Consider the following 25860-nt stretch of genomic DNA (forward strand, 5'->3'; position numbering starts at 1 on the left):
TGTGTATAAAACCAAGCACCTAGCCATGCACGTTTGTGTGAAAAATGTGGTGTTCTGAAGAGCTCAGTGAATTCAGGTTTGGTACTGTGACAGCCAGCCACCTTTGCAATAAGTCAACTGTATTATGGGAAGTGGGAGTGTTTAGGAAGAGCTGCAACTCAGCCACGAAGCAGAACAGCACGTTTGGAGGTGGAGGGATAATGGTATGGGGCTGTTTTTTCAGGGGTTGAGCTAGGTCCCTTTCTCCCAGTGAAGGGAAATCTTAAGTCTATACCAAAACGTACCAAGACATTTTTGTGGAAACAGTTTGGGGAAGGCCCTTTTCTATTCCAGCATGACTGCTGCACAAAGCAAGGTCGATAAAGACATGGTTGGATGAGGTTGGTGTAGAAGAACTTGACTGACCTGCACAGAGCCCTCACCTCAACCTCATTGAACACCTTTGGGGTGAACTGCAATGGAGCCAGGCCTTCTTCATCCAACATCATTGCCTGACCTCACAAATGCTCTACCGGATGAACACAAAATCCCACAGAAACGCTCCAAAATATTGTGGAAAGCCTTCCCAGAAGAGTGGAAGCTGTTGTAGCTGGAAAGTGGAGACCAACATATAAATGTCTATGTATTTAGAATGTGATGTCATCAAAGTCCATGTTGGTGTAATAGTCGGGTGTCCCAATAATTTTGTCCATATAGTGTAGCCTATATGCAACCATGTAGAGGCATCGACTCAAGTTTGAAACAATGCAATTTTCCTAACTCATGTCTAGCAAGCAACCCTCTACAGTTTCTTATTGAAATCAGTTTTGGGATGATATATTTTCATTTGTTATACGTACTGGAATTATCATTTGGTGTAGAATTTCCATGTGTACCATGATTTGTATCAATTGCACCCGCTCCCTTGATTTGCTTTTGATTTGATTTGTATCAATTGCACCCGCTCCCTTGATTTGGTTTGTATTAATTGCACCCACTCCCTATGTTGACTAATTATGGGTTAACGAGGGGGCGTGAGCATAGATCAATCTCTAGACAGAGTCATTTATATATAAGGTGCAGTAGCAGCAACATACTTTTAAGCCATGATTAAGAACCGTAAGGTTTGAAACGCGTTGGCGTATTTTTTCTCAATCACTTGAGCACATCTATCTCTCTTTTTTTCTCTTTTTTTGTCTATTATGTTTTAACTGGTCTAATTAAATTTTGAATTTTTAACCCTTATTTGTGGAGCTGGATCTTCTATCTAAACTGTCATGATATATGTAACACCAACAATTTGCACAGAACAGTATACACTGCATAGGGCATGGCCGGCTCAAATCTACTGTGATAACTGTTACATGCCTCTATGTTTCTATAAGGTATGTCTGCTGAGCATTCATTTAATGCATTACAAGACAGCCCTTCTGCTTTTTCTGATGAATTTAAGAACTTATCTACCATTTAATTATATACCATTGAGTTAAAAAATGAATTTGTAAATCCAAATTTGGCACTGATAACCAGCATGGATTACAGTACTTCTTATCATTTTTTTAATGGTTTTTTTGGAGTGCTTGCAGATTCAACAGCTCTATTAAAGAGAGAATACAGCATTAGCAATAACATAATTACTGCTACAGTTTTCCGTGAGTTTCTTCATCTTTTAGTTGATACTTTATACAGTGCAAGGGCTAAAAATGCACTTGAAAAGCCAGTTTATACCTTCAGTCTCCTTTAGTATATAGAAGCTGGTTGTGAGTATTTATTGATAGTACAGTTGAAGTAAATGCTGCTTTGCGCCGAGAATCAAACTCAATTAGAGTTGTCAGGGAATAGCTTTCTACTGGGCATCCATGACTGAAATCAAGACTCTAGCATGAGAACTGCTAAAACCCAACAGATGCTAGTGTTTATGAGCATGTATATTCAGATGTTCTTTCTGGTGAATACTTTACAGGCAATACATCCAGTTGGCCCTATCAGGAACCTAGTCAGCTGGTTGTGTGTGAATATATACTTTCTAACTCTTGCAGCTCTGCATATTCCAACTTGTCTTAACTGTTATTATATGTTCAATTTTATGTAATGCAGCATAGGACACAGGGAGCTTCCGATTACCTAAAAAATGAAAGTATTCCTGTCTTGCGCAGGTGACTATGCTGTGTGAAACACATTAGTTCATTTTTAAACTGCAAAGGAGAATAATCCTAACCAGTGACGAAAATATGACGTTTAAGGCATTTTGGCTGGACTGCCAAAAATTCAATTTGCTAAAACAATAATTGTTAATTTCTAACGATAATTTGTTTTCCCTTAGTCCTAACGGCAGCACAACAGGGGTATTACTGCCCCTGTGAACAATTAGGACAGGTGGAAAATTAATGATTTACACAATTAAATAAACAATTAACCCCCTTACCCCCCCTATAAAGGGAACTCCACCCCTAACCACAGTGTGCTATAACAATAATTAATAAAAAAATATAAGAGGGAGGGAAATTAGTGTGCTGCCGTTAGGACTAAGGGAAAACAAATTATCGTTAGAAATTAACGATTCCCTTACGTCCTAACTGGCAGCACAAGAGGGCAAGTAGCTAGAAGATTACCTATGAGGGAGGGTCTTCCGGACGTCTGAAATTAAGCCTATAATGGCTTATAAAAGTGGAGTTAGAACTCCAGGAGGCTGCAGCACAAATATGTTGAAGAGGGATGAGGCCCCTCTCAGCAGCCGAGGTAGCTACCGCTCTGGTAGAGTGAGCGCGGACAAAGGCGGGAGGAGGCAAGCCTTGAGCTGAGAAGCATTCTCTGATGGCTTCCTTTATCCACATGCTCAGGGATGGTTTAGAAGCTTTAGATCCTTTGTTCCTGCCAAAAAACTGTAGAAAGAGATTGTCATCTTTCCTGAAGACACCAGATCTTTGTAGATAGATCTGCAGACATCTAGAGACATCAAGAGTATGTAGAAGAGATTCTTCTTCTGTTGAAGGATCTGGGTGAAAAACAGGTAGAGAAATGACCTGATTAATGTTCTGAAACGAAGGAACCTTCGGTAAGAAAGCTGGCAGGAACCTTAGGAGAACCCTATCAGGCAGGAATAGGGTGTAAGGCTCAAAGGCACACAGAGCTTGCAACTCACCAATTCTCTTGGCAGAGGTGATCGCCACTAGGAAGGCAGCCTTCCAGGAAACCTCCTGATAAGGGGTTCTTGGGACAGGGGTTTTCCTAGAAAAGCCGATACGGCTGAGGTGTGCACTCCTTAGTGTAGAGGGAGCTAGGCCTTTATCCAGACCATCCTGGAGGAACTGTAATATGGAAGAAATGGGGGAATCTGAGAAACCCACTTTGTTCTTCGCACACCATAGTGAAAAAATACGTCTAATCCGGTTGTAAGCTCTATTAGTAGACTCAGCTCTCGAATGAGACAAAGTCCTCAAGACCCCAGAAGAAAGTCCACTATCCTTCAATAGGGAGCTGTCAATCTCCAGGCTGTCAGATTGAGAATTCTCAGATCTAGGCGAGACCCTGTGCCCAGAAACACAGGGTTCTCTGATATTGGAAGCTGCCAGTACAGACCCTGACTCATCCCCATGAGCTGGGTGAACCATGACCTCTTCGGCCAGAATGGAATTATCGCAATAATCGAGGTCTGGTCCGTTCTGATCTTCATCAATACCCTTGGTATCATGGAAATTGGAGGGAAGATGTAAGCCAACCCGAACCTCCAAGGAATGGACAGAGCATCTATCGCCCAAGGATTGTCCTCCCTGTATAGGGAGCAGAAGATCTTCACCTTGGCGTTGAACCTCGTAGCCATTAAGTCGATTTCTGGCATTCCCCACCGAAGTGTAATTTGATGAAATACTTCCTGGTTTAGTGACCACTCGCCTGGAACACTGAGACCCCGACTCAGACGGTCCGCTACCACATTGAGAGATCCCCGAATGTGGACTGCAGAGAGGTGGGAGAGGTTCTGCTCTGCCCATGATAGGATCATTCCCACTTCCTTGAGAAGAGGTTGAGATCTTGTGCCACCCTGTTTGTTGATGTAATAAACCGCCGTCATGTTGTCTGAACGAACTCTCACCGCTTTGCCGCGGATTTGCGGAGCAAAATGAAGGAGCGCCAATCTGATTGCTCTGAGCTCTCTGAAGTTCGAAGACATAAGGCTCTCTGGACGGGACCAAGTACCTCGTACTGGAATGTCCTCTAGATGGGCTCCCCAACCTAGAAGGGATGCGTCCGTGGTCAACAGAATCCAGGCTGGCTGAATCAAGGACCTCCCATCTTTCAGATGCTCCCACCAACTGAGGGAGCGACGGACTTGAGGAGACAAGGTGCACATTTTGTTCAACCCTTGCGATTCCAAATGCCCAAAACTTCCGATTGGAGAGGGCGTAGGTGCCAAAGGGCCCAAGGAACTGCATCCGCAGTCGCTGACATGTGCCCTAACATCTTCATAAGCGTTCTGATGGACACCGACTGAGGGGTCCTTAGAGAACTGGCGGCTCTGACAACTCGATTGTATCTGGCGAGAGACAGAGAGAGAGTCATCCGTGACGAGTCGATTATGAACCCCAGAAACTTCCTGGAAGTGGATGGAACCAACTCGGACTTTTGGTAGTTTACTATCCACCCTAACTGGTGGAGAAAAACCAGAGCCTGCTGAAGATGAGAATGCAGAATTTCTGCAGAAGCGGCTGTTAGAAGCCAATCGTCTAAATATGGGACGATTTCTAGGCCTTCTAGTCTCAAGATTGCTACCACGGCAACAACAACCTTGGTAAAGGTATGTGGAGCAGAGGAGATCCCGAAGGGAAGGGCAGCAAACTGAAGGTGTTTCACTACGCCACAAAGGGATACAGCCACCCGCAGATATTTCCTGTGGGCTTGGCAAACAGGAACATGTAGGTAAGCGTCCTTCAAGTCTATTGAGACCATCAAGTCTCCCGGCTGTAAGATATTTATTACAGAGCGTATGGACTCCATGCGGAATTTCTTTCTCGCTATGAACTTGTTCAAATAGCGTAGATCTAAGATCATCCGCCAGTCTCCTGTGATCTTGGGCACAAGGAAGACTGGCGAATAGACGCCGAATACACGCTCTTCTGGAGGAACTTCCCCAAAGCCTTCTTCTGAATATAGGCGTGGATAGATTCCTCTAGGACTCTTTGCCTCTCGCGCGAGAGAATCCTTGTCAGCACAAAATTTGGAGGAGGTAGGGAAACAAAATTTATTTTGTAGCCTGATCGGACTATATCTAACACCCAGAGGTCTGGTATGGACCTCTCCCAAGCCTCCAGAAAAAAAGATAGACGACCTCCCACCGGGGGTCTAGTACTGGAGGAGGGGTTACCTCCGGACTCTCTGGCGCCAGACTCTTGGCGTCAAAGGTCCTTTCTCTTCTCATAGGACCCGTGGGTGCGACCTGCTCCTCTCTGCTGAGTCCCCTGACGCCATTGGGATCTAAAAGGTCCCTGGGACCTGGATCCTCTGGACAGTCTGCCTCTCCCTCTGGAAACCTGCTGGGGGAGGGATTTGCCTTTCTTGTCCGAAAGGCCCTCCATGATCCTGTCCAGCTCACTGCCAAACAGCTTGCCTGGTTCATAAGGCAACCCACAAAGCGAAAATTTGGAGGTGTTGTCCGCTTTCCAGGGTTTTAACCATAGGGGTCTCCTTGCAGCAGCAGATAGCGCCATAGATTTGGAGGCTAGCTTCAGATGTTGAGGCGCAGCATCAGAAAGGAATTCCACAGCCAGTTGAGCTGTCTTGAACTGCTTCAAGATATCGTCTCTTGGAACACCGGCATCAATATCCGACTGGATTTGAGACATTCTGGTGCGCAGAAAATTAGTAACCTCAGTAGAGGCAATAGCCACAGTAGCAGAGGCAGAAGCAGCCGCATAATTGCGGCGCAAGGAACACTCTATGCGCCTATCCATAGGATCCTGTAAAGAAGATCCATCATCCGTGGGTACCACGGTCCTCTTGGACATCTTGGCGATGGCCATATCGACTTTAGGGGGAGGACCCCAAGGGCGCTGCTGGTCTACATTAAGCGGAAACATAGATTTGAACCGCTTGGTGATAACCGGACCCTTTTCCGGGAGTTTCCATTCAGTCTCCATTAACTTAATGAGAGACTCATCCACTTTGAAGGCCCTTGGCCCTCTAGAGGTGGTCTCTGGAGCTTCCTTAGAGTCAACATCCTGGTCCCCCGACCGGATGGACTTTAGTAACCGTTGGGTTTTCTCAATGGGAAACCAGAACGATGAAGCAGGTTCTTCTTCAGAAGAAGAGTCAAGCTCATCTACAGTGAGATAACCGTCTTCAGACATAGGGACCACCCTTGCAGGGGACTGGGCCCTAGGTCTCTTTATCTGGAGTGTATCCTCAAATCTCTTGATAGAGGATCCAACAAAATCTTTAACCCAAATCATCATATCCAGTATATTGGGTTCTGCCTCAGGGGAATCTCTGCAACTTGGGCAGCGACTATAAGGATAAGTATCCTCTAAAGGTGTATCACACCCACGGCAGGTAAAATGCCTGCGCTTGGCAGTGGACTTGCGCCCCTCAGGAGCAGGATCCTCTGGAGTACGGGAAGACATCTGCAAAAGAGATGACCAAAATAATATAAAGAGATTTATTTAAACATAAAAATCTTATTAGTTATACCTACCCTGAGATTGAAAATGCAAGGGAAGGATAACACACAAAGCCAAAGCTAGACAGCAGATTCACATTTAAATTATGGGATAAACCTCTAAAAAATAAATTAAAAAAATAACCACTCCATTTTTAAACAGCCCATCCTGTGCAACCACAGCTTGGAAACTGCTTTATATTGTATGCTCACAATTGGGCCCTTATGACCTGACCATTCTTGCCAGGAACTTTGTGTAAAAATACCTGAAGGCTAGATGGCAAGCTCACAGGTAGGGTCCTCAACTTGTGCCATGTGTTTTTGTTTTAATGTATTTGTTGGTGCCTAATAATGGATAATAACTCTTATTAAATAAATATGGACTAACCGATGGTCAAAGCAGCAGGAATTATGACGTACTATTGCGTCCATCGTCGTGAAGGAGTTAAACAGGCAATATCTGGTAAAGTGCCCTATATATATGCTGAAGAAAAAAATTCAAAAATCATTTCTGTTAGATTCTTTGTAGGAAAAATTCCTTCGAGTTGTATTTAACTTGTGTGCCTGTGTGGCCTATGTGTGCCTATGTGGTCATGGGGAAGTAAGTCCAAAATAGACACAAAAAATATTTTAGCACCCAGTCTAGGAAGAGGGGAAAATAAGATAACATTTAGGATAAATGCTTTTATTGTGATATTTACGCAATCATCCCAAGAAAAACCTCAACTTTCTCCAGTTTCAGTACTGAAGAAACTTTTCAAATTAACCTCATTTTATTCCAATGTGGTTGCAGATAGCAAAATATAGGAAGGACGACAAGATTTTATGGGGGAGTTTATTTAGTTTAAAAAAAATGTCAAGGAGAGGGGTTTTAGATTCTAAAACCTCCAACCGTTAGGTTTAAGTGCAATAATGAGGTTTATTGTTTCCTGACTTAATTTGCAATATATAATGGGAGTTAAGTGCAATAGCAAAACTTTTTGTAATATAGCATTTTACTATCTAATCTTACTGATAATATATATTTGGGATTAAGTGCGATAGTGAGGCTAACATACTAATAGATTTATGTAAATTGTGCTTGATATTTTAACATCTTAACCGCAACACCGATGAGAAAGTTCCCCTGTGGAACAAAACATGTAGGATGCGGGTAAATATTTGTATTCATTTTTACGTTGTTGTTTCGGGCACCAAGTCCACTTAGATGTCCAGGACCCTCCATGTATTTGATGAGAAAGTGTCTTGATAGGGTTTCTGTGTTTAATCCTCCTCCGGAGAATGGACAATCCTTTCCACTCATTTACAGTGATTTTAGATTGCTGTGATCTATACCTTATCAGGCTGTTTTTTTATCATGTCCTATACACTGCTGCAAATATCTGGCCTGAGTTTTCCGTTTAGTATTGCTTTTGGTTTGAACTGTGAGAGGTAAACCAGATATGTTTAGGAGCAGTTGATAGAGCAGGTGACTTCAGTTCAACAAGTCTAAATTTAATGTGTGCCATTTTTTGCAGGCAGTAATTTGGCAAAAGTCCAAGGTGTTGGATCACAAAATGGCCCTCATGACAGTCCTGGGAACTGCCATCATGAGCAGTATGGTCCCTTTTCAACATCAATGTGATGATCCAGAAGTAAGTGAAAGCATGGCCTCTGTTGCTTTATTGAATGGTATATTGTTCTTAAGTCACACTCTCCAATTCCTGCAGGGTTTGGTGATAACTTTGGTGTATGTCAGCCTCTACTGTTACTGTACTTATTAAATTCCATTAAATGGCATTAAAAATAAATCTCACAGAGCAAAAAAAATAATTTAGCATGTGGAGACATGCTATGTTAAGATATACTAAGTTGTAGGTTTAATTAAAAAAAAATACAAGTCCATGGAGGAAAGAAAGATTCTTTATATCACATTACCCTTGTAGTTAACAACATAAGCAACACTTTCTGACTCCGATAAAGTCTTCATATAATCAAGCTATTGTGATGAGAAGGAACTGAAATAATCTGGGTTTCTATCTTCGTAGGGTGTCCAAATATAGGTCAGTCTTATGGTTATTATTTATTGTTTTATATAGCGCCATCAAATTCCGTAGTGCTGTAGAATTGGTGGACAGGACAAAACAAGTAGTATTACACAATAGGTAAAAGTGCCGTCGTTAGGGATGGATCAGCCACACTAGTAAAAGTATTGCAGGAGAGGGACTAGGAAAGGTGAGCTAAAGGAATATGGGAGGGCATTAATGTTCTATGTTGTAAGCGTCCTTAAAGAAGTGGGTCTTGAGGGATTTTTTGAAGGAATAAAGGCAGAGAGAAAGATGGATAGACCGAGGGAGAGCATTCCAGAGGATAGGGGCAGCCCTTGAGAAATCTTGTAAGTGTGCATGAGACCTAGAAATCAGAGGAGAGGATAGAAGGAGATCATTGGATGAGCGGAGAGCCCGGTTAGGAGTGTATTTAGAGATGAGTGAGGAGATGTAGGGAGGGGAACTGCTGTGAAGAGCTTTGAAAAAAAGAGTCAGGATTTTGAAATGAATCCTGAAGCGCAGCCAGTGAAGAGACTGACAGAGGGGAGAGACGTTAGTGAAGGGATGGGAGAGGAAGATAAGTCTGGCAGCAGCATTCATAGTGGATTGTCGAGGGTTGAGATGGTTAAGAGGGAGACCAGCTAAGACAGAAATACAATAATCAAGGCGGGAGATACTAAGGCAGGGCTTGACAAATTTGTTGTGAATCTAGGCGCCAGGTAAAAAAGTTAGGAGCCAGGATTTTTTTTAACTAACAGTTGGTTAGGAGGGATCGGATCATCATCAGCCCACTTACTAAACTCACAGCGTTTGACCTGGAAGCACCCTGGACTTTCAGGTCAGTGCTGTTTTTTTTTATTATTAATTTTTTATTTTTATTTTTAACTCTTTCGATGCTGATGTTCCATTGGAGCACAGCATTGACTGATATTTAGTCCCCACAAGCTTGTGGGGAAAAATGTTAACCCCTGCAATGCCACGAATGTGTCATACACAAGTGTGGCATTGAAGGGGTTAACGCTGCACTGTCGCTCTCATGGAGCGATCAGGCAGCAGGGTGGTGTTGGGGCTGGTGTCCACACTCATGTGGAGACCAAAGAACCTTCTCCCCTGTCCCTGAAGCTGCCTCTGGCAGCTGGGACTCAATTGCTGGTCTATAGACCAGCCATTGCAGGGAGGGGAGTCTTTGATGACTGCTGTAGGCTTCCATGCCTACAGGAATCATCAAAGGGCTTGTGGGGGTGATCGCGGCATTGAAGGGGTTAACGCTGCACTGTCGCTCTCATGGAGCGATCAGGCAGCAGGGGGGTGTTGGGTCAGGTCCCCACACTTGTGTGGGGAACCAATCAACACACAACCCCCTTCCCTGAAGCTGCCTGTGGCAGCTGATAACACGATTGCTGGTTTTGCAGCAACCGCGGTTTCAGCCTACAGGATCACTCCGTGGGAGGGATCTCAGGCTCGGGGGCGGGCTCTGAGTGGCTGTGCTGTCTGCCCAGACTCCTGGGCAGACAGCAGCAGCAGCTCCCCTGTGTGGTTACTCAGCCTCTTACATCCACATTTTTTTATGGATGTAAGAGGCTGACAAAACCTAGGCGCCGGGACAAAATTCTCTGTCGCCATGGCGACCTGGCGCCTGGGATTTGTCGAGCCCTAAGGGCATGGACGAGAGCCTTAGTGGCATGGTGTATTAGGAAGGGACGGATGGGGGCAATGTTTTTAAGATTGAGACGGCAGTTTTTGAGAGCAGAGTAGTAGGAACGTAGTATAAATTTGTAGTGCAGAAAGTCAGCCATGGAATGAGACTTTCGCCAACTACGCTCAGCAGGGAGGGAACAACGTTGTGGGTGTCGGTTTACAGTCGTGTGCCAGGGTTGGAAACGTGAGCATCGTGAGGAGAGAGTAGTAACTGGGGCTACATCCTCAAGAGCAGATGTGAGAGTGGAGTTATAGAGAAAGGTAGCGTTGCTAGGGCACAACATGTTAGAGATATGAGAGAGGAGAGGGAGTAAATTGGTTGAGAACTTCTCAGGGTTAATTGAGCTGAGGTCTCTGGTTAGTTGAGGATATTGTGCAAGGGAATGAGTAGGAGGCAAGGTTGGAGAGCAGGAAAGGAAGTGGTGGTCAGAGAGGGGGAAAGGGGAATTAGAGAAGTTAGTGAGAGAGCACATGCTAGAAAAAATAAGGTCCAGGGTGTGACCATCATCATGAGTAGGGGAGTTAATATGTTGTGTGAGATCAGAAGAGGGGGTAATAGAAAGAAATTTTGAAGCCATGGGGCTTAATGGGGTGTCAACTGGGATGTTGAAATCCCCAAAGATAACAGAAGGAATATCAGAAGAGAGAAAGAGAAGAAGCCATGAGGATAAGTCAAGAAAGATGTTAGCCGGGGCAGGGGGACGGTATATAACAGCTATGCGTAAGGAGATGGAATTAAATAGTCGGCTAGCATGGGCTTCAAATGAGGAGAAAGAGAGAGTGATGGAGTAGAGGGAAAAGGTTGGAAAGAGTAGGAAGCCTACCCCACCACCCTTCCTGTCATCAGATCGAGGAGTGTGAGTGAGGTGGAGGCCATTATAGGAGAGAGCAGCAGGAGAAGCGGTGTTACAAGAGGTTAGCCAGGTTTCAGTTAGAGTGAGAAGGTGCAGGGAACTAGAGGTAAAGTGGTTGTGTAAAGCTGTTAGTTTGTTACAGACAGAAGGTGCGTTCCAGAGTGCAATGGTAAAAGGGGGTAGGAAGAGCAGCGGGGTATGTGGACAAGATTATTGAAGTTTCTAGAATGTTGAATGGGAGAGGATGGGGAAGAGAGCACCACAGGAGGGCCAGGATTTGGGTAAATATCCCCAGCTGCTAAAAGAAGCAAAAGAGCGAGTAGAGGTGGAAATAGGACTTGTGTGAGAGATTGCTGGGAGTGAGTGGGGGTGGGAGAAAGGGAGGAGGTAAAATTGAAAAGTGCTTGGGATGAGAGAAGGGGAGAAGAAAGTAATGATGGAGCAATACAGACATAGTGTCGAGGTGCTGGTGGCTGGAGATATAGTTCTATTTATTCCTACAGTAAGTAAAGTGCCAAGAAACAGATGACCAAATACACACCAGGACACACCCAAAGGAACACACCCTTCCACACCGACACCCAAACACACACACACACACACACACAAGGGACAGGGTCTGCCACACAACACCCAAACAAACACACACACCAGGAGAGGCTCTGCCACACCGACACTAGGGATGCACCGAAATGAAAATTCTGGACCGAAACTGAAAAATTCAGGATTCACTTGGCCGAAACCGAAAATGACCCCCCCACAGCTTAAAAAAAATAACCACACTTTTATTAAAAGTAACACACCAAAATTGGACAAAAAAATCAATAACAATATTAATATATATGCTGGTGGCTGGAGAGAGATAACTGTTCTACTAATAATAGAGGACAGTGAAAAGAGGAACAAGAGCATTGTGAGCATGGTAACTGGAGACAGATGTGATGGGAATTGAGCGGTGGTGGAACAAACACAATAAGCAGTAGGCAGCACTTGATGACGGTTCAGTGGCGTATTGATTGCAGGGAGCCTCCAGATTTCTCTTTGTCCTTCCTTGTTGTCTTCCTTGGTGAACTCCCTTGGTAAACTCCAAAACAGTGGCACTTAGGAAAATTGGCACTTGGGTGGAAAGTGGCACACAGATGGAAGGTGGCCTGTGCCTCTAAGAAGCTTGTGTCTCCAATGTCACTACTGATATAGATATGGCTGCTTGTTAGGTATTTACCAATGGTGTGGAACTCATGTTTGAAGCCCAGATTATAGGTATCAGCTGTACATAATTTGAAATAATTTTGTAGATTCCTAACCTAACTTCTTTTTTATCATGCTGGTAGATATCGATTAGTGGATACCTTCCCACACCAGGCTCAGACAGCACACTGACCAGTTTTTCTAGCTCTGAAAGGAGCTTCCTTTTTATAAACTATCGTCCTGTTCAACATAAAGAAATAATGAAGGTAACACTGCTGCATTTAAATCTGTGTTGTTATGTTGCTAAAACAGTGTTTATAAATTTGCATTTACCACCTTAATCACAAAGTGATTTGTAAACATTTTTAGGTAAGTTTAACACTAATATTTTTTTCATTACTACAGATGATTCGATTGTATTATAATGAGAGCCAGAACAAGGATTCTTCACGTTGCTACCCAATTTTCTTCATGAATATTGTCCTTCCTGCCTCGTTTTTGGATGTTAATTTAACCCCTGATAAAACCCAGGTCATGCTGCAGAATAAGGTATTTTGTATTATTATGATTGGATTTCCTTTTTTTTTTTAAATGTGTTTTTTGAGTTTGGCTACATTAACATCCTCTAAGTGAGACAGTACTTCTATGTTTAAACCCCTAAATAATTAAAAAGTGTGTCTGTAGAACAGATGTTTTTATACTAAAAGAGCAAATCTAAATTTCTAAATAACAGTTTAATATAACCTTATGAGTGCTCAGGTAAGTTTCAAACTCATGCACAGACCTCATAACATATCCAAGCTGTTTTTTTTTAATACCCTCTTTAACACATATGCCTCTACCCCATATGCATAATGTACACCATTAAAATATAGAAACATAGGTTGTTGATGTCGGTTAAAAATGAACCATGCCTCCAAGTCAGATACTTAATTGCTCATGTTTTTAAGTTCTCTGTTTAATTTCTTGAAGAATGTATGCTGGATAAGTGTCCTTTTTATCTGAGAAATAGATGCCTTAGAACACTTGTTAGATTTGATTTTGTAATCACTTTTGTGTACCCCTATAAGATATACTTTTAAATATGTGTTATTTTTATACATATTATATAGTATGTCTGCTTTAGGCATCTCTGGAGCTGTTTCCATAGCACTGCTTTTTTAGTTGGGTAACAAAAGATCTATGGATGTTGCTTGGCCCAAAACAAATGGATACAGTTTAGGTGTGAACTTGACATGCTGAGCCCGTTGTACTTATATTGTGCTCACTAAGCCATTTATTTATTTACTTTATTACCTTAGCAAATAGGGGAAACCTGTAGTCTTCATGCCTAGAAGCACCTGGCAGGAGAAGTCATCACTGTAGACCCTTCCTATTTTTACAAAGATTAGCCAGAGTTTTGGAATTATGCCCACCAAACTATTCTGTCAGATGCAGTGTTATCTTATTCATTCTATGTCAGTAAGTATAGCAGTGTAATGTATTTTCTTTATTTTTAACAGGATTCTGTACTGCTTGCTGTGGAGAATGTGCTTAAATCAATATATCCATGTTTAGAAACTGATAAAGCAAATGCACAGTCTGAGGAAAATATTAATGACATTGAACACCCAAATGCAGATCTTGACAAACAGATGTTTTGTGTAAATCCAAATTCTGAAAAGCAGTTCTTTTCCATTACTAACAGTGATCAAGATTGTTTAAAAAAACAAGTCTTAAACCTAGATGACCATCCTGATTTTGATGTTAGTGAGGTCTCTGTTTATCAGACGAATGCTGTAGTTCGGGGTTGTGCCACAAATTCATCACTAGTGGAAACCAAAGATGGAAACTTTACTATCGATGACAAAATTTTACTGGAAACACAGTCAAGTCCTATGCTTGCCACTCCAAACATTGGACAGGCTACAGAAAGAAAAATAAGTAAGAAGACAGAACTGAATGAAGAACTAGATGTTATTGATAACTGGAGTAAAGGGAATGCACTCAAAGATAGTAGAGGCGAGAATCTTGAACCTGTAAAGATATTGTGCCCCCGTGCTGAATGTGATATTATTGAAGAGGTGAGCGACTCTAATTTAGCTAAAAGCCCAGAAAACATAAAGAAATCAACAAATGTTATCGCAGAGAAATCTGGTTTTATCACAGCTTACGACTTCATCAGTAACAAAGTCATAAAGAAGCCAATGTCTGCAATTGAATTCTTCACACAAGAGACTCGATCTAGGCTGCTAGCTGATAACCCAAACATTGGCATTGGTGAAGTTTCTTCTCAAGCTGATAAACTATGGAAGGAACTGGATGAAGGAGAAAAACTCAAGTTAGTAAGCTATTCATTACTTTCCAGTAGGATATCTTCCTATATGATTCTGTGTTTTAGGAGAAGAGATAGTGTTGTGGGTGTTAGAATATATTTTATTTAAAATGTGTACATACTTATATGCCATCACTCTGTGATCATCATGTGTTTGTCATTCTCGATCTAAGTATCCACGTTCATCACACACCAAACAGTGTTCTAGGCGATCATGAACATAAGAGTGGGAAAGAAGTATCCTGATAAAGATATCCGTGCTTTTGGTAGACTCTGAATCGGAGGTACTTGAAGATGGCTTCATACCCTTCCACCTCCAAAGTGGATGATCCTAACAAAGCGAGGGAGCAGTAAATTCATACCAACACCAAAAATAGATCTCATATTTGTGATCTCTCTGTGGTGCTTTTTAAGCCAGCATTAAAAAAAACATAGTAAAACATTTACAATAAGACATGTACAGTATTGATCCGTTTTAAATGTGTGCATTTATCTATAGCTTGAATTTTGGTTGAATGCTGGTTCTGATTTAAGATGTGAAAATATTAGTAGCATTCTTTTGTATTTAGCTCACATCAGTTCTAATATATTTAGTATCATGGCATTTTCTTGCACATTCATACAGGTACCAGGATAAAGCCGCTAAAGACCTGAAACGATACAACACACAGAGTGCAAAAGCATCAGAGCGAAACCTGCAAAGCCCAAGAGAAACAGAGAAAAGACAGAAATTGGCTTCTGGACATAGTCCTGCTCAAAAAACGAAACTGAAAACACCTCTTTCCAATCAGCAATTACTTGACAAACTGTTCCATTCTCAAGTTGAAAAGCAAAAACCCACGCTGCCTGTTAAAACTGTACAGATCACCTTTGCACTCAGTGCCCTAAAACAGCAATGTTGTAAGCTTCCAGAAAAACATACTGTCAATTCAGAGGACTTTTGCTTGATAAGCAAGCTGAACTTCCCTGGTGCTTGGGTTGTAGCCTCTAAGCAAAAAATAGCACTATTAAATCCTTATAGGATTGAGGAAGCTTTGCTGTTTAAACGGCTGGTAGAAAATCATAAAATATCTGCAGAGATGCTGGATTCCGCAATTATTTTAACAGACAGGTAAAGCAAACGCTGTAATTAAATTGGTACTTGAGTTTTAAGGGGAACTTGTCAAAAGGTTACAGAGTTACTTTATAGGGTGCATGTATACCCATTTACATTACGCTAGCCGCTTTGCTAGCAAACACATTCGTAGATGGGTTTTAATTAGTTTTGAGTGGTTTGCTCAAAACACATTGTTTGGTATTTATTTTTTTCACTTTTCAAAAAAGGTAGCTCTCTAGTTTTGCCAGTTTAGGCAAAATTAGATGACATTAGAAGAAGCATACACTGTTCATGTGTATTTTGACAACTTTCCTTCACAGTGACAAGCAGAAATGGAAACAAGGCAGCCATTAGGATAAGCCCTGCCCTCTAAAAAATATAACTTTGCCTACAACCTCCACTACTACCAAAACAATAACTTTTCTGGCACAGCCCCATGCATCCCTCGCCCTATTCACAGTAGTCAGGAATATTTCTCCATGTTTGTCACCAGTCCTACAACAGGACCTTTTTACTACATTACGTTCATGTACATGTGTAATATACAAATAATGTATATGTTATAATATTTGCATCTATATGTTATGTTTTTTGTTCCAGGCTACTAGGAGGACCTGCATATTTAGATGCCCTATTAGGCATGCAGAAGGATCCTCCCAAGATGAATGGTGATATGTACTTTTCTGATCTCAGACTTACAGCTAATGGATTTCAGATAAAAATGACACCAGGTAAATCTCTCTGGTCTGAGTTAACCTCATGAATATTCTAAAGAAGTTGATAATGTATTTGTGAGATGATGTTTCTCGTGGGTCTTTTTAGCAGTTACACTGTATTTATTTCCCCCCTTTTACAATCAGCTAGTAAAATGAGTTTTGGGCCTGACTATATCCCTGACTAGATTCAAGCACCCAGCTAACCCAAGCACTTGTGCACGACAACTGGCCTAACATACATTCAAGAGAAGATGTACATGTACTCTGTAGCGTAAGGGTCGTAGGTGAGTTCGTTGAAACTCTCCAGCATGAGAGTTGCCTTTTTGAACCCCTGAGCACATTAAGTACACTGATAGAGCCATCCAAGAAGAGAGTATTTTACAACATTTTGGTAGTAAGAGGGACCACAGATATGGATATTATCTGTAGAGAGATGGTATAGAAATCAAAGTAATTAAATGACTTGCAAAAAGAGTATCCAGAGAAAGGAAAGGGGACTTAGGAACTTGGGGCGCTCATGCCCGGAGGGTTGCAGCAACCAATGAGATAGTGGCATATGAAACGGTGAAAGATGATTGTGAAGGGTAAGGTAGAAACCATGAGCACACCAGACCAGGGCCTCCCCTTTTATAGAGTCTTGCACTTCCATGCATGGAGCCCAAAGGGACAACGTAACATGCATTACGCGACCTTGTGGTAGAAGCATGGCAGCTTTTGCAGACAGTTCTAGTTGCACTGAACATAAAGGCTTCACGTGAGGAGGAGGAGAAAGAATGTGTGCGTAAGCGTTGGTATGTGGGTGTTAAAGTGGATTTGAAGGGGGCATATTTCACTGCCTTCTGGTGGGATGCAGGACGAAGGACACTGCAAAGGCAGGGATACCTGGGTACTCCTGGAGGCTGCCCATGATAAAAGTGACACAGATTTGATATGGGGAAGGAAGGCAAAACACATAAGTTGATAAAAGTAAAAGTATATAAAGACCTATTGAATATTTCTTGCAGATAAGGCAGATGAAAATGTTGGTGCATCTCACAATTATTGTTTGGCGTTACACCAGATCTTTTATCTATCCAACACCCTTGCTGGGAAGTCATCATTAGAAAACACTGAGTTCTCGGATTTCCAGGGTTTTCTCTTACAGCAGCAACGCAATGTGGTTGCTGATAGGGGGGCCACAGCGAACCTCAAGTTGTCCTGAGCTCCTCACCCAACCAGATCATAAGTGGGTACTCTGGAATCCTTAAAGTTAAGTAGGTCGTTTAAGAACGATAAGAAGCCACAATTGCCCCTTTTTGCCCTCTGGAGATCACATATTATTGTTATGTTAATGCAGAATATGTTTTCAGGTTATTATGTATTGATTTTAAATTGACTTTGGAATTTGAAAATTAACATTTTTACCTTTTTGACACCAATCGTTCAATCTCTGCTGTTCTCATTAAAACAAGGACAATTCATTTATCGAATATAAAGGTCATTTCATGCTGCATATTCTTAAACAATACTTATCAACTCATATTCCTGTAATCCAAGAAAATCACTAGTAAAACAACTAACAATTTTTTTCCTCCAAATTTGCCAGTTCTTATTCTTTGGAAGTGTAGTTAATATTCCACTTATTTTTTGGAGAAGAACAGTTTAGCTTTGCAGCCAGACAGAACAGTTCTCAATACTTACAATATGTCAGACATTCCAGATCTCTGCATCTAAAAAGTGTGTTTTGCACACAAGTTCTTTTGAGCAACTGCATATGTTACAAATTGTGTTTTTCCTTCATCTTGTTATAGGTTATAGTTTAGCGCTCATGGATTTTATCAACTCATTTTCCAGTAAAGAAAGCATTGTTCTTGTATCAATGTGAAATGTGATGTAAGGTGGATATATGCTTGTCAAGCATCTATACAAGCATATTATTCATGGAAATGTAGTGAAAGTGTAGTTGGTAGGCAAAACATGACAAAAATTGGGGTTAGTAATACCAAAGGTGATATCCCTATCATCTGGTGGGTAAAGTTGCTGTTTGAAGACACCTCTTTTCTGCTTATTTGTATTACGTTATAATGTATAATAGCATCCTCGTTCATGTCTAATGTGTTTTGTGAGATCCTATACTCTTTCAGAGGAAAATCCTCTTGGTGGATTTAAGTACCATGTGAGTTAGTAACTGATCAGCCGCCTTTAGAGCTTTTTAGATTTTCTAGCGTAGCATGTTATCAATGTACTTATATTTTCAGAACTTAAATTGTATTGTTATGTTTTATGATATATGTTTGTAGTGTGTTTTATTTTTATTTTTACAAAATCCAGTCCATTTGTTTTCTTCCATTAGGAAAGTCGGCTCTAGACAACTATATTGCAATAGAAGGAATGGCCACCAGTTTGCCTTTTTATGGGATATCTGATTTGAAGGAGATTTTAAACACTGTGATAAATGGTAATGGTAAAGAACTGTGTGACTACAGGCCTCTCAAAGTTTTGAACTATCTGAAGGTAATTGGATGTAAATTTAGCGCTAGTCATTTTATAAGGGATAAAAAACCTCTTTTTTTTATAGCATTCGCAATTCAATTGTGGTTGCTAGCAATAAGTGGTGCATTATGTTTTCACCATTGTAAATATGCTGTAAATTGTGCTTCTCTGATAAATACTGTAATCAAGACCTGGGTTGTATATTTATAGAGCATGTATTATCAGGTCTGGGGAAAAAAAATCCATAGAGATAAAAAAAAAACCTGTATTAAATAGAAGAACCCCAAATTACTGTTGTACATGTTCTGGAATGTATAAGGTCATTTTTTTGTTTGTTTTTTAAGGGAGAAGCAGTCCGTCTATCTCGTCAGCTTCCATTCCACTTAAAAAAGGAGGATGTGTGTGACACTTTGTCCCGCATGAAAGAGCAGCTTGGAACTGAGAAGAAAGGGTGTATACATGGTCGCCAGTTTTTTCATCATTTAACAGACATACCTGAAACTGTCTGAGAAGACATTTGTGACTGTAGTAAAATAGGACAGACCCTATGAAAAACCATTGATTTGTGTTTTAGATGTCTTTCATTTTTTCTTATTTTTTTTTTAAAGATAATGATGTTGAGGAACAATTATTATTCTTTTGTTAAAAAAGCTGTGCAAGTCACCGTTTATCCCGCTTCATAGTGTGATTCATACAATGACGCAAGTAAACCTGTCCACAGAGGATTTACAGTTCCTAAAGTGAAGAAAGCCTAATAGGCATAAATAATACTTTAGATGAGACAACTTTGGTTGTAAAATTCATTTGTTTCCTAAAATTCCTATAACAAGCTGTATCGTTTTCAATGTATGCCCTACATTGACATTGGTTACTTGAATAAAGTAAATGACTAATATTTATATTTAAGTAGTCTGTAAATACACTTTGTGTATGCTTTTAGATCCTATCAGTTGCAGGTTAATACTGTGTTTCAATCTGGTCTTCCATTATAGTAATTTCCTTACTTTCAAATCCGTAAGAGAGATAATTTTTTGCAATTTTCTGTGCTTTGTTTGGCCAGTGTGGTCACACAAATTATATATTGTTTTTATTTAGGGACCGGTAGGGTTTAAATTCTTTGACCTTAATACTTCCATGGGTTTTGCTGATTGGATATCAGGCAATGCATCACAAATTCTAAAATGTATTCTATAACCTATATATATTACATCATCTGCAAAAGAACCAGGTAAGATATATGAATTGTACCCATGATCCAGTGGGTCTCCCTGGGTGGCCAGTAAGGTGTAGAAGAAGATCTAGGGAGGTTCTGTTGTGCTACAACCCTTGGGTAGGCAGGAGCTTGCAAGTTTGTTTGGGGAGGGGTGATTCTGTGATCTTCAAGCAGTCTATATATGTAAGCATTATTTCCATGACGGCGACACTTATTCTAATAGAATGTGTTAAACTGACCAGTTCATCCGAGTTACTCTAAAAATATTTCCGAAAGAGTGGAAGAAATTGGTTAGATCTAAAATGGTTAAAAACTGACAAACTTGAAAACAACCAATTACTCAAAAAGCAGGTCATGGATCTGGAAAAGATTTGGAAGACATGATGAACACACCACTGGTGACAAACACTGGCCACAGCCTTCTATAGACCAAGAGGAAAACCTTTTCTCAAATGGTTTGGGACTTTATTGTGAAGGGATAGTATTCACAGTGAATTCACAAAAAATTATAATATTTTCTTCCAAAACCTTTAAGAGCTACCTAACTCCCCTCCTCACCAGAAAAAAATGTTTTTTTTAGGGGAGCCTACTCCTCCTTGGCGTTTCAGTGTCTATACAAAAACCGTGTACTGTGTTCATCAAGCAGTTTATATCATAAATTCTAAAAAGTGAACAATGTTCTCTGTGCAAAAAAACAGTGCAATCGCGTGAAAAACGAATGGAAGCCCCAGCCCTTAGGCTAGTGTGATAAAAATGTACCCTGTATACACCGCACACCAAGCCAAAAGGCTGGGGCTAGTGTATACAAAAATAAAAAGTGCCGAAACCCTTCATAAGATTGGAGTGACAGCCATTCTCATCACCCATGATAATGAGGATCTAGTGTCCAGATTTGTCCATCCAACTTCCCTCCCATAAAGATATATTATCTCCCAGTTCCAACGTGACCAGATTGACAGAAGGTTACTGATGTTGAGCAGATCATCTTGTGTCAAAATGATGCTAAGAGGTATAGAAGCAATGACCTTGAATTGGTAATCTAGAATCTTTAGAGACCTTCTCAGCCTGAGTAAAGGGTTGATGTCCAATGTGGAGACCTTGCCAGACATTTTGATGCTCATCCAACTGGATTTGGACAGAGACTGCCATGCTGAAGATACAAGTAATAGAACTAAACATGTTTATAATTATAGAGTAAGGTTAGCCCTCATCTTGGCTATAATGCTTCTTACTTGCTTCTGTATGTATCCAACCTTCCTTTGCTCTATTCAAGCCTCAATCATCTATCCATCATTAAGATTTTAATGACTAAAAACATTCTTTCTAGTAGTGATCACCATAGCAAGGACAATTGTAGAGATGACCATGAGCTGGTTCTACATCATAGGAAGAGTCAGTTGGTGTTTCTCTGACCCAGGTTTTTCAGGTACCCATTTGGAGACCTTCACCCATTTGTTCAATACCTTTGGCTGGTCCACCTCCATCAAGAATGCTCTATGTTTCGCAGAAGAGTTCTTCAAAATGCTTCAAGGTTTGTGATTGTAAACAATTTATGTTAAATGTTTTTGCACAAACTGCTGAAACAATGTAGGTAGAATCCAGGAGGTGTGTTAAAGTCCAAACATGGAAATCACGCCTTTGGTAGATATTGGAGCTAAATATTAAAACTTAAAAAATTGAATACCAAATACAGGTAAATATGCTAGAGAAAGCTGTATTCATGTATGGTTTATCTCTTTACCGACTGTTGTCCTTCCAAATAGCTGTTTTTTTCAGAGGCTTTATTGTCTATCAGTACTATTTACCATGTTCCTTCATGCAAGGTATTAAAATATTCATACTAAGAACTTGGGTGGAAAGAATTAAAAAGTCTGTTATAAACTCAGTGTAAAATCCATTTTAAAAAAGTGATCCCGTAATAACAGGACATTTTAACCACCCTTTTTATTGAGACATAGTTATTTTTCCATTTATTGGATGAGAAGTCTCAGTGTTCACAAGAAGCTGCTTGTGTTGATTATGAAGTAATTTTTGTCATGTTCCATGCTATTTGTTAACTATACTATTTGTGTCTATACAGTTATGTAATTTGAAGTACGTAAAGTACAATACTTGAATAATATATACAATAAAAACAGTGAAAGATTTGTTACAATTACAGATTTTCCTAGCCTAGGCGTCAGAAAATATAGATTTTATTAAAGACAGGAGGCGACTATTATGCTTTATACTTTCTTTACTACTCACAGCAGCAAAATGGTTAACAAACAGGTTAGGTAGAGAATTAAAAATGACAACCAAACATGACAGGAACAATATGCTGAGAACCAATAATATGAATAGATAGGTATAAAACAGGTGTAATCAATTAGTCCCTCCTCTTTCGTGCTGCGACGGTGTATTAGAACTTGGAATGATGAAATAACCATAGGAATTCTGGAACGAAGAACTGGAACTATGACTTCTTGAAGAGGAACGATGAAATCATAACGGTGTAACGGAATAAACGATTAGGCTGAAAGAGAGAGCAAAGGGTGGGTTAAGGGAGGGATAATAGTCGCCTCCTGTCTTTAATAAAATCTATATTTTCTGACGCCTAGGCTAGGAAAATCTGTAATTTTATCTCAGACAGGAGGCTCCTATTATGCTACTTTAAAGCATAAGTACTAATCATAACACAGTCCTAGAAACATGAGAAGTGGGTCTAAAATAAAAGGATTTAAATGTAGATTCCGATGACCAGTCGGCAGCTTTAAGAATGTCTAATAGCCTCCTGCCTGGAAAGTCTTGGTAGACATAGCGCCCCTAGAAGAGTGTGCACCAAATATGGAGATGTCAATGCCTGCAGAGGACATGACATACCTCACCCACCTGGCTAAGGTGGCGGAGGATACTGGAAGGTGAGGTTTACAGTATGAAATAAGTAATTGAGTGGATGTAGGAGATCTAAATGGAAGCGTCTTTTGTTCGTAAGTTTGTAAGCAACGAACTACACATAATTTGGGATGGACTGGGAAATTTGGATAGAAAATAGTTCTAAGGTTAGTCTTGGTACGTTTAACAATGTTAAATGAAACTCCATCTGGAGAAAAAGATCTAAATGATAAGTCTAGAGATTTAACATCAGATACTCTTTTAAAAGATATAAGACACAGTAACATAGTTAATTTACAAGACAGTATTTTCAGGGATAAATCAGGGTTATCATCCCAATTAGATAATAGTTGAAAAACCAAATTTACGTCCCATGTGTCAGTGTATTTAGGTAGAGGGGGTCTGGTAAGTCTGATACCCCTGAGTAATTTGCATATGAGAGGATGTTTGCCTACATGGAGGTGGTCAATGGGAGGGTGGTTTGCTGAGATAGCTGAACGATAAAGGTTGATGGTACGGTAAGCTTTACCTGCATCGAATTGGAAGGAGAGGAAATTTAGTATGTGGGAGAGAGATGCTTGAACGGGATCCAAATCCCGTTGTAAGCACCAATGAATCCAAAGTTTCCAGGCTGATCTGTAATTAGATCTGGTACCTGGAGCCCATGCCTCGGATAGTAATTTTTGAGTTGAGATCGAAAATTCTGGATTAGATCCGAATGCCCCGAAATCAACCAGGCGACAAGGGTCAGTTGGTTGGATAGGATGAGAGGGTGAGGGTTCCCTAGCGGGTCGGAAAGGATCGATCGGAAGTTTGGGAGGATCCTCGGGAAGTCTACAATCATGCTCAGGAGTTGTGGAAACCATGGTTGGGCAGGCCACCAAGGGGTTATCAGAACTAGGGGGTGTTTCTGAACCGAGACTTGGAGGAGAACTCATCACAAATGGAGGGAACGCATAGTTGGTCCCTGGGGGCCATGTCTGGAGGAAAGCATCTGTTCCTAGAGCCTCCGGTTCTGGACGCCAACTGAAGAAGTGTTGCAGTTGGCGGTTGAGGCGTGAAGCAAAGAGGTCCATCTGAAGGGGACCCCATAGGGAGATAATCTTTTGGAATGTTGAATGATGGAGTTGCCAATCGCTGTAATCGACAAGGAATCGGGAATTCCAGTCTGCGATAGTATTGGATAAGCCAGGGAGGTATTCTGCCTTCAGAGAAATATTGTTGTCTAGACAGAAATGCCAAAATTGTTGGCAGGTTGGGAGGTTTCGATCTCGTGCCTCCCAATTTGTTGATGTATTGAACTGCTGTCACATTGTCCATCCTGAGTAGGACACAGCAGTTGGTCTTGTGTTTGACGAAACTCTTCAGAGCGAAGGAGCCTGCCAACAATTCCAGATAGTTGATATGCATGTTGGACTCCATAGAAGACCATTTCCCTCCAGTTGAAGAAGTTCCGCAACGAGCACCCCAGCCAAGGAGACTGGCATCTGATTCTATAACAATGTCGGGAAAGGATCCGAAAATCGCTCTCCCGTTCCAGGATTGTACTTGATGAAGCCACCAAAGAAGTTCTTCTCTGGCATCTGAGTTGAGAGGGATTTCGTCTGAATACCCTAGCCCTTCTCTCAAGTGTTTCGCCTTGAGACGTTGAAGAGCTCGGTAATGAAGAGGAGCTGGGAATATGGCTTGTACAGAAGCTGATAAGAGGCCTACTATGCGGGCTAGTGATCTGATAGAGATAAGTTGTCTGTTGAGAACAGATTTGATTTCTTTGCGGATGATTTTTAATTTCTTTGAAGGAAGGCTGAGAGTAGCTTCCGTGGAATTGATAACAAAACCTAAGTATTCTATTTCTTGCGAAGGGAGTAGGATAGATTTCTGTTCGTTGATAATAAAACCTAGATCCGTCAGAATGGATAAAGTCCAGGTCATGTGGACATGTACGGAATCGAGGTTTTGTGACATTACAAGAATGTCGTCTAAATAGATGATAAGCCTCACTCCCCGACTCCTGAGGAGTGCGATTACAGGTTTTAGAATCTTTGTGAAGCACCAAGGTGCTGAAGAAAGGCCAAATGGAAGGCATGTGAATTGCCACCTTTGGCCTTTCCAAAGGAATTGAAGGTATTTCTGATGGTCCGGATGAATGGGGACTGTTAAATATGCGTCTTTTAAATCTATTTTTATCATCCAATCGTCTTTTAGTAAGAGGTCCCGAAGGAAATGTATTCCCTCCATTTTGAAATGTTGATAGCGGACATAGTTGTTTAGATGTCGTAAATTTATTACTGGTCGGTAACCTCCATCTTTCTTTTTCACAAGAAAAAGATTGCTGAGGAAACCCATTGAGTTGTGGGGAGCTGGGATGATGGCGTTTTTGTTTTTTGTCTGGATGAGAGACTGATCTGCTAGGGAAAAATGTATTGGGAAAGGAAGGGATGACTGAATAGGAAGGGACACAAAATCTATTTTGTACCCCGTGATGATATTGAGTACCCAAGGATCTAAAGTTATGGTGTTCCAAATGTGGGAAAAAAGGGCTAATTTGCCCCCTAAGTTTGTTGGGGAAGAAGGGGAATGATTGAATCTCACCTGAATAGCCACGGGATCTCTGGAATCCGCGTTGTCCCCTAGGTTTCCATTGTCTTCCTCTAGAAGGGAAGAATGGGGAGGAATTTCGATGGTCTGATTGTGGTCTGTATTTGTCCGAGATAGAGCCTTTGAAATGTTGTCTGGCGTGAGAGCTGTGGCTGGGAAAGTGGCCCCTGCCTTTCCCAGCC

The 25860-nt window shown here is 41.1% G+C and overlaps 1 protein-coding gene across 1 annotated transcript in view; it reads left to right on the top strand.

Moving 5' to 3' along the window:
- LOC149290627 (PMS1 protein homolog 1-like) overlaps positions 1-19502 on the top strand; it is a 36022-nt gene extending 16520 nt beyond the window's left edge. The window contains exons 5-12 of the mRNA XM_089488429.1: positions 8146-8262; positions 12539-12661; positions 12801-12944; positions 13898-14715; positions 15335-15820; positions 16406-16536; positions 18854-19014; positions 19338-19502. Coding sequence (XP_089344555.1) covers positions 8146-8262; positions 12539-12661; positions 12801-12944; positions 13898-14715; positions 15335-15820; positions 16406-16536; positions 18854-19014; positions 19338-19502 — 2145 coding nt within the window. The remainder of the gene's footprint in view (positions 1-8145; positions 8263-12538; positions 12662-12800; positions 12945-13897; positions 14716-15334; positions 15821-16405; positions 16537-18853; positions 19015-19337) is intronic.
- The last annotated feature ends 6358 nt before the right edge of the window (positions 19503-25860 follow it).

This window comes from Sceloporus occidentalis, unplaced genomic scaffold, assembly GCF_023333645.1.
Source record: "Sceloporus occidentalis isolate IW3139 unplaced genomic scaffold, rSceOcc1.0.p SCAF_38, whole genome shotgun sequence".
NCBI lineage: Eukaryota > Metazoa > Chordata > Lepidosauria > Squamata > Phrynosomatidae > Sceloporus > Sceloporus occidentalis.